The 16,624-nt window shown below is 45.9% G+C and overlaps 1 protein-coding gene across 7 annotated transcripts in view; it reads left to right on the top strand.

Moving 5' to 3' along the window:
• Nucleotides 1–16,624, top strand: part of SIL1 (SIL1 nucleotide exchange factor) — a 314,302-nt gene that overhangs the window by 112,558 nt on the left and 185,120 nt on the right. For all 7 annotated transcript variants that reach the window (XM_007172237.2, XM_057540342.1, XM_007172240.2 and 4 more), the window contains exons 2-3: nt 6,249–6,363; nt 12,482–12,617. In XM_007172237.2, coding sequence (XP_007172299.2) covers nt 6,259–6,363; nt 12,482–12,617 — 241 coding nt within the window. In that variant the 5' untranslated portion in view covers nt 6,249–6,258. The remainder of the gene's footprint in view (nt 1–6,248; nt 6,364–12,481; nt 12,618–16,624) is intronic.

Here is a 16,624-nt window from a genome sequence, read left to right as displayed (position 1 = left end):
CTGGTCAGGCAGAGGCTTGGATCCATTGTGAACTTTTTACCCTCCAGTAGCCTCACCTGATCACTTCCTATTAGGGTGCCTTGGGTTTGTTGAGAGCAGTCCCCATTTGCATGGCCTTAGGCATGACTTCAGTATTTGGGGCACACACTGTTGCCATTACAGAAATGGTCAGTGGCTTAAGGATGTTCCAGGTCCAGCCTCCCAGCCAGTTAGGGCTAGACTGGGGTTAGAAGCCACATTTCTTTTGCAGTTCAAAGCCTCTTTTTATTTAATTGCTGTCTATCTCCTGACTTTAATTTATGTCTTATGGGGGAAAAAGCCTGTTTGCCTGACCTCTTCAAACTTACTTCTCTTGTCCTTCAAATTATTCTTTAAAAATTCATTTCTTTTCCTAAGCCTTTGCACATTGTTCTTCCTTGTCAGGACTATCCTTTCAATGTTCTCTTTGCATTGTTTTTTCAGATTCATATTTTTCTGCCCAAATTAGGCAGTGAGCTTCTATTTGTGTAGAGGTGAGTGACTCTGTGCGTGTGTGTGTGTGTGTGTGTGTGTGTGTATGAGTTTGTGTAGCACATAAATAGTAATGAATGTGTTTGTGGGAAGAGCTCATCCTCTAAGTGTCAGTTTGTAAAGCAGAAGGCTGTTTAATAGCTGTTCCTGCAAGTGGAAGTTCGACATGATGGTGGCCTGGCTCTCTGGACACTAATATGCTAGGAAAAGCACTGAATGGGCTGGGTCTGCCTTGGTGCTCAGCAGAAAACTGGCTGGGGTCTCTCCATTTTTAGCTGTGGGGGTCCTCCTCTAACATCTGTTTCCTTCACCTCCTGAAAGCAGATACCCAGCAAAAGGCTTTGGTCCTAAAATTTGAGATGTGGGGTCAGCTAGAGGGTATGCAAATCCTGCAGGAGTCAGGGAGCTCTGGAGAGTGTTTCTAGGGTGCCTGGCCTGGCTCTGACTGCCTGTGGGTCCAGGGGCAAGTCCTCATCCCCGGTCTAATGATGGTGTGATAACTAGGTGCCAGGTGCTGTACTGTGTACTTTCCACGCATTGTTTTATTTAATCCTCCCTAATACTCTTTGAAGTAGGAGCTCTTATTATGCCCATTTTATAGATGAAGAAACTGAGGCCTAGTGAAGTGTGTGTCCAACATCACATAGCTAGAAATTGGCAGAGCCAAGACTTGGCCTTAGATGTGTCTGACTCTAAATTCATGTACTATACTTTCAACCCAATGTTTTAAATCTCTTTGCTTTAATTTCCTTCTTATAAGATGGAAGTAGAAATTCTTGCCCTTTCACTTTTTCCAAAAGATTTGGGGAAACAAATACATGGACATACACTGTAGGTTAAGAACATGAGCATTTTATAAGATGGGAGTTCCAAGCATTCCCAGGCAGGCTGCTGAGGTGGGTCTCCCTGCCCAGAACACTTGTGATGTTTACCTGTTCCCCCTGTGCTCTGGCCCTGAGACTGGAGAGCAGCCACTGTCCATGGGACCTCCCAGCATGTCAGAAGCTTTAGGAGGTCCAGCAGTTCCACTCCTCCTTCCTCTGTTGGCTTCCTGCCATCCTCATGCCATTCTTTTGTGTTCCTGCCTTAAGAGAAGATAAAAGTTACGGGAAGGTGTCTTGTTTATATACGGCCCAGTCCCCTCCTAGAGTCCTGTCTGAATTGAGAGGAGAACATAAGGCAACAGGGAGGCAAGGGCTAGTGAGTCCAAGGACCTCCTCCCACCTGTGCCCCAAGCATCTGCTCCAGGCTGGCAATACAGATTGCTGAGAGCATCCAGCCTCTATTTAAGTAGAAGTACAGACTGCATGTGGCCAGTTTTGATAGAAAAATGGGCATCTCAAGTACCTTATTATCTCTTTTGTCTCAAAGTCCAAGGATACTTAAGGAAAGAGTTACTGGTGGAACACTGAAATGCATTCCCCTTTCCTGGACTGAGTGATGGTATTGTAAGTCAGAAGAAGGCCATAAATGAAAAGATGTAGTTCTGTCTTCTTTTGAGAGCCAAGGATGATGGGAAGGTTTGTTATCCAGGGTGTACAGGAGCAGGTGATCAGGTGAACTCAGGGTTAGTGGGTGGCAAGTGATTTGGGGAGGGCGCTAACCTCAGGCCAAGTGCCAAACTATGCCTCTGTGGGATTCCATGACTTTGGCTTTACTTATGTCAGGGTCTGAGGTTTTCTTTTGCTGCTGCTGCTGCCTATGTCCCTGCTTGTGATGGTGGACCATCCTGGCAGAACCAAACTGTGGGCCACTTCTCCTTTCCCTCTTTTCCCCTTCCCCCAAGCTTCAGTGTAAAGCCCAGGGAAAACGTGCCTGCTTGCTCTCCATCGCCACTTCTTGAATAAGGACAAAGCCCAGGTGACATAGTTACAGGCCAGACCTTATGAGGACAGAGGACAGCATTACCCATGCCTGCGTGCTGCAGAGTTTGCACTTGTTCTCTGGGTACCCTTGCAATGCCTGGGAAACTGTCTCACACCTTTCTCCCAGCCTCACTGCTCCTAGGCCTCTCCCCAGGCACTGCCCCCACCACCATGTTCTCTCTCTCTTTATCTCTGATTCATGGAAAAATATATGGAACCAATGAATAGGTCAGGTGTGCAGTCCACATGGAATTATTGGGGGTGGGGGAGATGAAGGATCCATTTACTAATCGACCTGTCATCCTTAGTATTGTCAGAAAATGCTTCTGAGGGCGTTAGTGTGTGTGCAGGTGATGGAGGCGGCAAGGAGCCCTGTGGGAGCTGCCATTTCTCTCACCTGGCCTGCCATCCCACTCCAGGAGGTGGGTACGCTGTTAGTGCATCAGCTGCCCCCAAGCTCTTCTTCCTCAGTCCCTTCTAGGCCTTCTCCTCCTGCTCATTTGTCATCTTTGCCCTTGATTTCATTCTCATTTATCTGTTCCTTCTCATTTTTTCCCCCCAGCATCAGTTCCAGGTGTTTATCCCTGGCTGTAAGAAGGAGGCGTCTAACTCTCTGTGTGTGTGTATATGCATATACACATGAACGGTCTCATGTAGGGGAAGGGAAGTCTGTGGCTTTTGGATAATCCTTTTCTCTCTTAATGTATGTTGTCCTGATAATGCTGTGAGTCCCCTACTTCCATGGTTTGTTCTCCTTTTCCCCACAGCCAAGGATGCAAGAATAAAAAAGGTATGGGACATTATAGGAAGCTCTAGGGCTCTGTCCTCTTGGGACCCATCTCCCTGGGCCTTTCTTGACTTCTCATTCTTGATGTGGCAGCTTCTGTCCCTTGTTCATCCTCACTGAGCCTTGCACTCCCACTCCTCTGCACACCCAGACATGGCCAGGCACCTGTCCAGAACCTAGTGCTGTGCTATGAACTGAGTCCGTGTCTTTCAGTGTGATTGGTGCCCCAGGGAGCCAGGTTGCTGGGGAAAGCTCATGTGGCACTCAGCCGTTCCATTTTGTCTACAAAAAAAGAGGGGAGAAACTGGCAGAAAGCAAAGGCTTTTGCTGCTGGGTGAGTATAGCATCTATTTTTAGCTCCCAAGCCTTTGCTTTTCCATTTGGCTGTGCTTTTTTAGCACAGTGCCGGTCCAGCAGGGCTGTTTTCCTTCACGGCTCCAGATTTCCTTAGGGAAAGTTTCCGTCTGCCCCCGAGAAGGTGTGGGCTGGTCACTGGGTAATAACTTCTTATAGTGGGTTCAGGCAGGGCTTTGGGTTCCACTGCAATCTTGTCACAGGACCAATTTATTGAGGTGGAACATGGAGGAGTGTGGCAGGAATAGGAAAGAGAAAAGGTAAAACCCCATACTCTCCAGAGGTGTTTCCCTTATAATTAATTCATTTAAGACTCTTTGAGTAAACCTCATTAGTAAACTAATGAGGTGTATTGGGGCTGAGTGACCAACATGAAAACCTTTTATAAGGGTCTGGGCTGATACTGACAGGTTCTGAATTTTTCTAAGGTGTTTTTTTTTTTGTTTGTTTGTTTTTAATATTTTTTTTCTTTCTGCCTTTCTTTCTGAGGTCATTTGCCAGTCTGGATTAAGTTCTTTTGACTTCCACTCTAGTTTACTGACCAAAATGTTTTTACTATTCCAATTTGCCTATTCTAGATATTTCACTTAAGTAGAATCATACAGTATCTATTCTTTGGTGTCTAGCTTATTTCACTTGGCATAATGTTTTTAAGGTTCATTCATGTTGAAGCATGTACCAGAATTTCATTCTTTTTATGGCTGAATAATATTCCATTGTATGTACCACATTTGAAAAAAAATCATCTGTTGATGAATCCTTAAGTTGTTTCAGTTTTTTGGCTGTTGTCAATAATGATGCTGTGAACATTCACATGGAAGTATCTGTTTGAGTCAATGTTTTCAGAACTTTTGGGTGGAATATATACCTAGGGGTGGAATTGCTGGATTATATATATATAGTAGTTCTATGTTTAACTTTTTGAGGAACTGCCAAACTGTCCCACAGCAGCTGCACCATTTTACAGTCCCACCAGCAATGTACTAGGGTTTTAGTTTCTCTACATCCTTGTTAACATTTGTTACCTTCTGTTTTTTTTTTTTTTTTTTTTAATTATAGCCATAGTAGTGGATGTAAAATGGTACAGTATCTCACTGTGGCTTTGGTTTGCATTTCCTTAGTGATTAATGATGTTGAGAATCCTTTAATGTCCCTATTGGCATATGTATATCTTCTTTGGAGAAATGTCTATTCAAGTCTTTGGCCTGTTTTAATTTAGCTTGCTTGTTTTTTTTTTGTTGTTGAGTTGTAGGTGTTGTTTATATATTCTGGATACTAAACCCTTAAGATAGATGATTTAGAAATATTTTTCTAATTTTTTGAGTTGTCTTTTCACTCTCTTAATAATGTCCTTTGAGGCACAAAAGTTTTTTAATTTTGAAGGAGTTCCATTTATTTATTTTTTCTTTTATCGTCCGTGCTTTGGGTATCATATTTAAGAAAGTATTGCCAAATCTAAGGTTATGAAGATTTTCCCTATGTTTCTTCTAAGAATTTTAACTCTTCAATTTATATCTTTGATCCATTTTGAGTTAATTTTTATATATTATGTAAGGGAAAGGTCCACTTCATTCTTTTGCATGTGGAAATCCAGTTGTTCCAGAACAGTTTGTTGGAGAGACTGTCCTTTCCCCATTGAATTGTCTTGGTACCATTGCTGAAAATCAATTGATCATATATGTAATTTTTTCTGGGCTCTCAATTCTATTCCATTGGTCTATATGTCTGTCCTTATGCCAATACCACAGTGTTTTGATTACTGTAGCTTTGTAGTAAGTTTTGAAATCAGGAAGTGTGAGTCCTCCAACTTTGTTCTTCTTTTTCAGTATTTTTATGTTCTGGGTCCCTTGAAATTCCATATGTATTTTAGGATAGGTTTCTCCATTTCTGTAAAAAATCACCATTGGTTTTTTTTTTTTTTTTTTGGCCATGCTGTGACTTGCGGGATCTTAATTCCCCGACCAGGGATTGAATCTGGGCCACTTCAGTGAAAGTGCCAAGTCCTAACCACTGGACTGCCAGGGAATTCCCCAATTCCCCACCACTGGGATTTTGATAGGGATTGTATTGAATCTGCATATTGCTCTAGGTAGTATTGTTGTCTTAACATTATTAAGCCTCCAGTCTGTGAACATGGAATATCCTTGTGTTATTTAAATTTTAACAGCTAGGAGGGCCTGCACTTTGGTGTGTTTGACTGTCTGAAAAGTGATGTAAAAGGCTTTATGGCTTGGGAATATTGAACTTTGCTGTTTTAGAGGGTGCTGATGGTATCTGTCTTCAGGTATAACAGTGGATATGGTTTAGAAGTGAATGGTTGTAAAGGCTTATATGAATTTGGGCCCATGTCTGTTCACACACAAATCATTTGGTTAGTTTCCTTCTCTCTTCACCATAGCCAATACCACCCTGTGCAACCTGATAACAACCTGGATAACGAAGAAGGAAGGGACCAGGGCTATTATAGCACATGCAAGCGTCCTGGTTTACTGTACAGTTTTAACCAAGGCATATCTCCCCATATGGGAGAATGGAGGCTTACTTCAGGTTGATCTACCTTTGGGGTAGAAGACCTGTGATACCTCTATTCAGGAAATGTCTGACATCATCTGAAATGTTTGACATCTGTCAAAAAAGGTGACATCATGGGAATCACTATGCTGGGGCAGGGGGAGGGGTGTCAAGCACCAGCTTCCTGTTGACCTTCTATTTTCTGTGTTTACATTCCTCAGGCCCCTAACTATGCCTCACCAGGGCCTGCTTCTATTTAGGATGGCTCCTCTGGGCATGCTGCTCGGCATGCTGATGACCTCCTGCTTCACCTTCTGCCTCAGTCATAAGAACTCGGTAAGTGTCTTACCGCAAATAGAGGGATCTTTTTTGGTGGGTCCAGGAAAGCCTCCATGCCACCAGGGCTGCTGTGGGAGTTTCTTATAGGAATGTGACCAGTGCTGGGTCATGGAGTATGTGTACTTCTTCCCCCATCCCTTAGTCCTCTGGCCTCTGTTTAAAGCTTACGACACAGTTTCTCTTTGGGGAAAAGATGATGATGATGATAATGATATAATAACAATGATGATAATATGATAAGCTTACTATGTACCAAGCATTGTATTATGTGCTTTATATGTATTCTTATTTAATCCCCTCAACAACCCTATGAAGTAGACAACTACAGTTATTATCCTCATTTGACAAGGAGATTAAGTCTCAGAGATATTAAGTAACTTGGCCAACATTATAAAGCTAGTTTGTGGCAGAGCTGGGAAGGTCATGATTCTCCCCAAGGGGTGGGTGCCTGTGTGGTGAGCACCAAGTAAGACTGCTTCTTTGTCTACTCTGCTCATCCATGTGCATGCTCAGTCTGTCTGTAGCTCTGTATCCTCTTTCCCTCTGTCCTTTTCTCCATGTTCTTTACAGCCTCCTTTTCATTAACCCAGACCTCATTGCTGAGGGTTTCTGTCATTGCCAAAGGCAGGGGCAGAATGCCCGAGAAGGCCCTGAGCTTGGCCTGGCTGCAGGGTGTCCTGGCCCCATTTCCCTGGCCTGCCCCACCAACAGCCTGCCCTTGATCAACTCCCAGTGCCCTCTCTTTCCTCTCCCTTGAGATGCCCTGACTGTCAGCTCTCTCACAGTTTCACCCTCCCCTGGCCACCTTGTCCAACCCCAGGGGTCCCACTTAAATGTTGGGTAAAGTGCTGGAGGCTTTGGAGACGGAGGGCCTTGAAGTGCAAATGACAATTGTGATGAATTTAATCCAGCTCAGCTGAGGTTCACCTCTGGCTCATGGCAAGCTTCCACCTTCTCTCTGAAGTCATTTGTTTTCTCTCTGCTTTTCTCCCCACTTTGTAGAGCAGGAGAGAATGTACAGTTAGGAGTCACGAATCCTTTTGAGCTTTTAATGTTCTTTGACTAAGATCTTGTTGCTGCCGTTTTTTGGCCTCCTCTTCAAAGAGAATGAGACTGGGATCCCATTGGCCCCTGAGGGTGGGACTGGCCATGGCATGAAGTTGGGGCTGTCTCTGGCATAGCCTGGCCCAGAAAAGCACCAAGTGTCTCAAGGGCTCGGGGCTGTGTCCCCTCCAACCTGCAGCTCATGAGGATCTGGGTGCTCCCCATCATGAGCTTTAGCAGATGCACAATTAACAAAAGCGTGCTGATGAATTTACTTAAGGACTGTGTGTTAGTAAGTCTCTTTTGGATAATAGTCCAACCAAATAGATGAGCTTTCAGAGCCATAATTATTCTGGCCCATTTATATTAGCTCTTTTGAGTCTAATCTCAGAAAAATGTTAATACTGACTTTCATCAGCAAAAGCTGCTTTTATCCTTATGTCTGTTCCTAAGCTGTATCCATTTGTCATAATCTTTCATCATGTGCTAAGTACAAGTAGGAGTTGAAGCATCTTTTCTCTCATACCATAAAAATTGCTGCCCCGATGGCATTTAAAATCCAAATTATGCAGCCAGCCACCTTCACAACAGTGAAAATGGGTGGTGGGGGAAGTGGGAGTGGTCATGATCCTTTGTTCAGAGCCTGGAGTCCAGGCAAATGCTCCTAGTGACCTGGAATTGTCCTCCCCAAAGGGATTTGTACAGGTTAATGGCCACCCAGCAAAGGCTGGCTGTGTGTATCAGGGTATGATCTGGAGCCAGCCTCCCTTCCTGGCTCCTGCTATGGCATCTCCCTGGGATGCCACATCTTAGGAGCAGTGCGAATGCTAAAGGGATGTGGTTGTGTGGTATACTGGCCTTCAAAAGGTGGTGGATGATGAGGGAGGTAGTGGAACCCAGTGGAAGGAGCACAGAGCCTTGGTAAACTCCCTTTTGCCTTCTACTTTGGCAATTTGACCATTTCTTTTTTTTTTTAATTTGACCATTTCTGAGCTTTGTTTCCTCATGTGTAAAACAGGGTTGGTACCTCCCTCTGAAATTTTATTGTAGATTAAATGTGATTGTATATATAAAGCACCTAGCATTGGCACTGGCACAATATGGCTAATGGATGGTCAATAAATGTCAGCTGTTATTTTTTAGTAAGGGTTGGCTGCTTCCATTGTTTAATTTAGGGCTGTGTCAGTCAGGCTTCTATCCCAAAATGTTGCCTTCTCAGTCTGTCTCTGTCACAGCATCTATCCACCTACCTTGAGAGATTCATTCATTCCCTTGGATCTTGAAGGCTTTGGTCTTTAAGAATCTCTTACTCAGTTACAATTATAAGGAAGTGTGACATGGTAAGCTGTTGTCAGCTAACACCTTAGCTGGGATTTCTTGCCACTTAAGAGGAAATTGGTATTTAGAGTAATGATGGCAGGGAGAAGAGAGGATTCAGCATGGAAGGGAGCTCGGAGAAGCCAACTGAGAGGTCACCAGAGCACGAGATTTACTTCAGAGCTGACCAAGGGTTGGCTGGCCTCCCTCACCTCTTGGTCTTTGTCTCCTGTTCAGGACACTGCTGGAGCAGAGAGAGGGTCGTCCCTTTCTCTGGGACGGTGTTTCTTTAAACACAGTCATTAAAGGGAAGGAGGATGTGCTGATAAATGTGCTGGGGTGATCTCATTGACCCTGCTTCCTTCCCTCAGTATCCCAGGGCACAACCGTTAGAACACATGACTAAGAACAGAAACACAGAAGTGAGTCAGAATTCATGCATGCACTTTGGAGCCAGGCAGTCCTGGACTTAAATCTCTGCTCTTCTTTTCTCAGCAGTGTGGTTTTGCACAGGCCCTGTATGTGTAAAATGGGAATAAAAGTATGTGCTTCATAGATGAAACTTGGATGAGTTGTGAGGCATGGAAGGCACTTCAGACCAGTTCCGGGAATATGGGTAAGGGCTTAATAAATGGTAGCTACTGTTATCATTACAACCTCATCTCCATGATGCTGCTTTTCCTGAAAACCTTTTCTGCAGTTCCACCTTTGAAGTGATTGTCCAGCTTGTAGTATGTTTGTGTGACTGAAACTCCCTCAGTGCTTGCCAAAGTCACTCAGAGCCAGATTTGGTGAACAGGGTGAGCTGACCAGACAGGGGAACACCAAATTTATATCACCTCTACTAAAAACAGGTGATCTGTAAAATAATGGCAGATTGTGAGTGTGAGTGTGTGTGTGTGTGTGTGTGTGTAGCTTAAAATGTGGTTCAGGGCTTCTCTGGTGGCGCAGTGGTTGAGAATCTGCCTGCCAATGCAGGGGACACGGGTTCGAGCCCTGGTCCGGGAAGATCCCACATGCCGTGGAGCAACTAGGCCCGTGAGCCACAATTACTGAGCCTGCGCGTCTGGAGCCTGTTCTCCGCAACAAGAGAGGCTGCGATAGTGAGGCCCGCGCACCGCGATGAAGAGTGGCCCCCGCTTGCCGCAACTAGAGAAAGCCCTTGCACAGAAACGAAGACCCAACACAGCCAAAAATAAATAAATAAATAATTTAAAAAAAAAATGGTTCAAAGATGATACCAAGAGGAAGCTTAAAAAACATTTTGAGCAGTGATGGGATTGTTGCAGAAAGCGTTTGGCTTTCCTAGGGCTTGAAGCATGTGTCTCAGTGGTTCATATCTTGTTGTAATCCTTCTTCTTGAACCTACTCTATTAGTCTCATTAAAGATCTAGAAAAAGAGGCTTTCTCAGCCCCTACTCATCAGAATGAACACTAGCCTTGCCTGGATTGGCCTTTCTGCCATATTGTCATCATCACCATTACCCTTGCCTCTTTCTGCTTCTCTTGATGTTGAGCATTTGGTTACTTGATTACAGCTGTACCTGCCAGGAGTTAACTGGCTAATAGATACACTAAAGCAAGAGTTGTAATGTAAAGCTTAGAGATGTTTAGTTTGGCCCTCTTAGTGTTCTAAAAGTAAGAAAATGTCACATAAAAATCTGGATTTTTGTTTCTCATCAAGTTGAATGCCTTCGTGGCAGTGGTGGAGCAGCTGAGTAGCAGCTGTGTTTCTTAGTCAAGGCAGGAGGACTCCAGTTTTCACAGTCCCACCACTCCTGGTTGTTTTTACACCTGGCACACAGCACTCATTTACATCCACATTTAGTCCACATACTTCTGAGGTAAATCTTTTTTTTTTAAGAGTTTTAATTAATTAATTAATTAATTAATTTTTGGGGCTGTGTTGGGTCTTCATTTCTGTGCGAGGGCTTTCTCTAGTTGTGGCAAGCGGGGGCCACTCTTAATTGCAGTGCGCGGGCCTCTCATTATCGTGGCCTCTCTTGTTGTGGAGCACAGGCTCCAGATGCGCAGGCTCCGTAGTTGTGGCTCACGGGCCTAGTTGCTCCGCAGCGTGTGGGATCTTCCCAGACCAGGGCTCGAACCCGTGTGCCCTGCATTGGCAGGCAGATTCTCAACCACTATGCCACCAGGGAAGCCCTGAGGTAAATCTTATTAACGGTCTTCTAGTCCCATGGTCTCGTGTATGGTGCTTTTGGCAGAGACTGACCAGCATGGCTGGGCCCTGGAGTACATAGGCTGCAGGTACTTAGTGGACAAAGTGGTCTTTGTTCTGGAGTGTGGGGCTAGTTCCTGGCTTCCAGCAAACTCTTTGGACTTGCCTCCGAAAGACATCCAAAAGACATACCTGCCTGTAGGAGGAAGGCCTTCTTTTGTTCCTTTGTTGAGTGATTACAAACTAAGCCCTGGGCTAGGCAAGGGGTATACAGTGGTGAAAGAGACTGACACAGTGCTTGCCCTCAGGAAACTCAGTTGTTGGAAGTTTGATGTCCATGCCCTTAGAATGCACGGAGCCTCCTGCCAGTCTGTCTTCTCTTTAGTCTCACACACATCTACTCTTCTGTTCCTTGTTTTCTTTCGAGCTCAGATTTGTGCTGGGGCACATTGAAAGGGATACATTGTTACCTCCCATGTAGGATTAGAATTGTTCAGGAGACCAAAATGAGATCTACGGAAAGTACCTAGCACAGGTTTGGGTTCATAGGAAGAATCCATGAAAAATACTTCCTAGGGGAAAAATTGGGAGGTGGAGGAAAAGTGATGGCGGGGGAGGTGGAAGGGCTGAAATAATCTCCCAGTGTTCTAGTGTGGGTTCCTCTTTGCCCTCCCAAATGTAATTTCCCGGAGCTCTGGAACCCTCTGGTTCCAATTTCCTGAGGTCTTACTGCTTTTATGCAAGAACAGGTTTAAAAATGGGACAGGAAGGATTGGAGGCTGGGAAGGAGCAAGATGAATAATACTTTGTATTTATGTTACACGTCTGTCTCCTGAGCTCAAAGTGCTCTACACCATCTCATTAATCCTCCATGCTCTCCATGGGGTGGAAGGAAACAGGTTTTAGGAAGAGGTTTCCAACCCGGGCATCTTCCTCCCTCAGCCCAGCTGGACTTGCACCTTCCCACTTGTACCCCTTCTTCCATGGATTGGAATGCCCTAAGAGGTCATTTATGCTCCATAGGTACCCTGGGTAATGAAGGTGCCCATGCCCTTACTCTGCCCTGCTGGGCTGCTTAGGAATTAATTGGGCCTTAGCTGCCAGCTTTTGTACATCTGTGTTGACCATTTGAGGCCTTACTTTCCTATTCATATGTATGTTTTTTCTTTTATAAATATCTTTAGTTTTTAATTGTAAGAATAATAGGTATGAATTTTAAACATCAAACAGGATAGGAGCTTATCAAGTAAAAAGTAAAAGGCTCTTATTGTCTCGTTTTGTCAACCCCTCTCCCCAGTATGTTCCCTTAACTCCCTCAAGATAGTGTGGAACCTTCTGGATTTTTTTTTTTAATGCATACACAGAAGTGCCATATACATACAACACATACTGTGTTAATTTAACCATATCACCTCACTTGTACTGGTTCTGACACTAACTTTGTGAAAGGTCCAAACAGGGCTAGGGAGGGCAGGAAGGGCAAGGAGGAGAAGAGTGTACTGCGCCAGGCCATTTTCTTTCTGCTTGCCTGGTACCCAGCTGTGGTGGTTCATGCCCTGTGTTTTCCTTTCTCTGAAGGAGTTTGCACTGACCAACCCAGAGGAGAGCAGCACCAAAGAAACAGAGAGAAAGGAAACCACAGCAGAGGAGGAGCTGGATCCCAAGGTCCTGGAGGTGTTTCACCCGACCCATGAGTGGCAGGCACTTCGGCCAGGTACCAAGCCCAGCGCTGTCCCCAGGAAACATACTCGAAATTCAAAATGTGTATGTCCTTTCTCCCCCCAGGGCTGTTTTGAAGGAACAGCCCCTCTTTGGCCTCCTGGAGGGGAGTAGGGGTGGCTGCTGCTGCAGGACTCAGGGACCTTCGTTTTCCTGCAGAACAGAAATTGTGGCATCTGAGTGCCCTGGAAGGAAGGCGGGTGGTGGGTGGCCGAGCTTTTGGAGCAAGTGATAGAAAACTTTCTTTCCTAGCACTTCTGAAGCACAGGAGAGGCAGTGACATGTGCCTCACTCTGCAAATGCTATTTTGGGCTCTGCTGCTCGGCTCAGTGCTGCTGAAATATTGTTCATGGGAGAGTCCGGAGCACTGGTGCGGGGCAGGAGTTTTCTGTTATTAAAGGAACCTGTGCCAAGAAACAGGGGCTGTTCCTGGCCTGGTTTTTGAATGGAGCATCCTCAGAAGGAACAACTTTCTAACCCTTTTATGGCCCTGGGCCCAGGGCTTAAAATAATAATGAAAAAAGCCAGCAGTTGTGGTGTTTACCACGTTCAGATACTGTGCTATGTGCTTCATGTGCATAATCTTGTTCAGTCTTCACAATAATAGGAGCTATTATTGTCTTTATATTCAGATGAAAACATTGAGGCTCAGAGAGGTTAGGTGACTTGACCTATGTCATTCAGCCAACTTGTCCTATGTCATTGACCCCAGCCTGGACCCACCTTCCTCCCACTTGTCCTTCTAGAGTCCCAGCTGTCCTTGGCTGGAGCCCGACTGTGATGACACTTGAGCCCATTCTCAGGAGTAGGGTATTTGCGTTCTGCACTGTGGCGGGTGGATGGCAAGCCCTGGCAGCTGCCAGAGTATAGTTTCATCAACTCCTTGCTGATATTCATCACCATGTCCTCACTGCCCCCATTGCTGCTGTGCTGGCAGGGGCAGTGTTTGCTGTGCCAGCCAACTATCTGGTAGCAATATCACTCCTGCTGGGCTTGCATGCGGGTAGTTGCTGCCACAGAAGAGTGATGCATCACCAAGGAAACCAAGTAGGTGCTAATGGAGTTGGGTAGAGGGAGATTTTAGGGACAGAGGTACTGGGTTCAGCAGATCCAACTTCTGGCTGCCCTCCTCCACCTTCCCTGAGAACTGAGCCCCCCTGGTCTTTGGGGACTAAAACTAGAGGGGCTCTCAGGGTGTGGGAAGTGGAGGATGTGCGCTGTATCCACTGATCTTATGTGATTAAAAGTGCTTGTACCACTTTTAACCAGGCAAGTGCCTGGAGCCGATGGAGGTCAACGTCCTGTCATCCTTACTCCTACCGTCTCTTTTCCTGTGGCACCCTTCAAGACCCCAGTCCACATTGCAGAACAAGCCTGAAAGTTCTGACCCAGGGCCCTTGCCCAGCCTCTGGGCAGTGGGGCTCCTGTCCATGGTTAAGCAGAAGAGCCCTTTTTGTATCTTTGGGGAGGGAGGGCCAGAGCCTGTGTAACGAGGGCAGGCTGAGGGCTCTGAGCACCTCCTGGAGAATTAGAGTGGAGTACTGATTTTTATATTTAACTTGTTACCCCATTGACATCATCTTCTGCCTTCTAGTTTCTCAAGAGCCCGTTATAAGTTGTTCTGCCCCAAATTCCCTTGAAGCTGCCCCAAAGGCTGGGGTGTTGTGCTTGAGCACAGACACTCAGCTCTGGGGGCAAAGCAAGTCTAGGTCCAGACATGCTTGCCCCATATCCCAAGAGTGTTTTTCATTTCACCTACACTCACCCCCAAAGCAGGACCAGTGAGGGGAGGGAAGGTGAGAGGCTTGTTATGGCCTCAGGGTTTGATGTGTGGTGATTCAGAGTCTGGTACTGTCGAGGCAGACAAGACTCTCTTAGGTCCCAGGACAGGATCAAGGTGTTCTGTGTGTATATTAAGGTTTTATATGTTATGTCTGTTGGTAGGAAATTGACATCTCAGTGGTCTGTGTGGATAGCTGGCACTTGCCTTTAATCAGAGTATATTTAATTCACCACATAACGAATGCTGCCTGGGAGCTTCCATCACAGCTACTGAAAGGTTAAAAGGAACGTAGCCAGTCCCAGGGAGAGTAGATAAATGAGGAGGTAGTATAATTTAGTGGTAAAGAGCACAGACTTTATTTTATTTTTTAAAGATTTATTTATTATTTATTTATTTATCTTATTTATTTTTGGCTGTGTCGGGTCTTAGTTGCAGCATGCAGGATCTTTGTTGAGGCATGTGGGATCTTTTGTTGCGGCACGCAGGCTCTTGGTTGTGGTGCGCAGGCTTTACTCTAGTTGTGGCGTGCGGGTTTTCTCTCCTCTAGCTGTGGCGCGCAGGCTCCAGGGTGCGTGGGCTCTGTAGCTGTGGTGTGCGGGTTCCAGAGCGCGTGGGCTCCATGGTTTGCAGCACGCGGGCTCTAGTTGAGGTGCGTGAGCTCAGTAGTTGTGGCGTGCAGGCTTAGTTGCCCCGTGGCGTGTGGGATCTTAGTTCCCTGACCAGGGGTTGAACCTACATCCCCTGCATTGTAAGGCAGATTCTTTAGCACTGGACCACCAGGGAAGTCCCAAGCACAGACTTTAGACTGAGCCAGTCCTGGGTTCAAATCCTAGCTTTGCTACTTAGGGGATCTTGGGCAAGTCACTGAATCCTTCTGCCCTTCAGTTCCCCCATTGGTGACGTCGGGGAAATGTCCTGCCCTGCCTGCTGCAGAGGCTGTTTTGAGGATTCCCAACATGAAGACATTACTCGGTACACAGCAGTTCTGATTTTTAACGGTAAATTTGCCATTTGTGCCACTCCTTAAACTTGCTTGTGGAATTGGATGCCAGTGAGGGTACGTGAGTATGTAGCCTTCCTGTCCTCTCTGGCTTTAGGTAGGGAAGGAACTTATGGTGACAAGGAGAGACTTCTGTGGTCATGGGATGTTCTCCCTCTTTCCTTCCAGGGAGATTTTTGATAAGGGAGCAGAAGGGGTTAGTACAGCATTTCCTGCCTGAGAGCTAGGTGCGTGGCATAGGAATATGGGGACTTTTAAGAGAACGGCAAAATGGCTAGTTTATGTTGACAGTTATTGATTTCAGTTCAGTACCTTCTGTCTCTTTAGGTCTCTGAAGGGAGGACCTCATCTCTGTTGTCCTGAGGTCTCCAAGGAGGGGATACTGGGCTACGTGGTCTGGGCTCACTTGAAGGCAGATTTCCTGACTGCCTGCTGTGGCCTGGAATACCAGGGGTCTAACCCGTAACTTCATGGACCTTCCTACCAGGCCAGATAGGAGTTGGGCCCCAGTCCCTTAGCCCTGGAGCAGCTGTAGGTCACTCTCCTGAAGTCTCCCTGCCTCTGTTATCACTGTCAGCATCCTCACTGTGAGTTGCTTGTTCCTGGAAGTGATTTTCCTGTCTCTCTCTCTCTCTCCTGGTTTATTTTGGGATCTGTCATACCTTACGGAGGCACAGCAAGCATTTGAGTGTGGATTCAGCATCAGCTGTTCACAAGCAGGCAGAGGAAAGCTGTTTGCTGGCAGGTCCTGTGGGTTCTGGGCAGGGAACTCAGGAATTTGCCCTAGGGCTGAGGACCCCTGTACCCCAGGCTTTGTGCCTGTGCACTTATTATTAGAGAAAACTGGTCACAGCCAGATATTGTGGGCCTTTTGCTCCCTGGGCATTTCCTGAGATCCTACTTTGTGCCAGGCACTGTACTGGTAGCCAGAGACAGATAATAGCTCACATTTACTTAGCATCGACTGTGCCAGGCATGTTTTGAGGGCAGGTGCTATAACTACCCTCATTTTCATAGACAAAAATGAGTCTCAGAGAGAAGTGACTTAGCCAAATGACCAGTAGGTGGTAGAGACAGAATTCAGATCTAGCTTTGTTTGGCCCTAAGCTTGAGCTCCTAACCACTGTACCATAATGTCTTTCTGGGTAGCAAATGGGACATGACCTCTGCCTTCCAGCAGCTTATGGTCTCACAGAGGATACAGAGAGAAAAAGTGTTT

This window comes from Balaenoptera acutorostrata, chromosome 2 (genome assembly GCF_949987535.1).
Source record: "Balaenoptera acutorostrata chromosome 2, mBalAcu1.1, whole genome shotgun sequence".
In the NCBI taxonomy this organism is placed as follows: domain Eukaryota; kingdom Metazoa; phylum Chordata; class Mammalia; order Artiodactyla; family Balaenopteridae; genus Balaenoptera; species Balaenoptera acutorostrata.
This window is presented reverse-complemented; position numbering and strand designations above follow the sequence as displayed.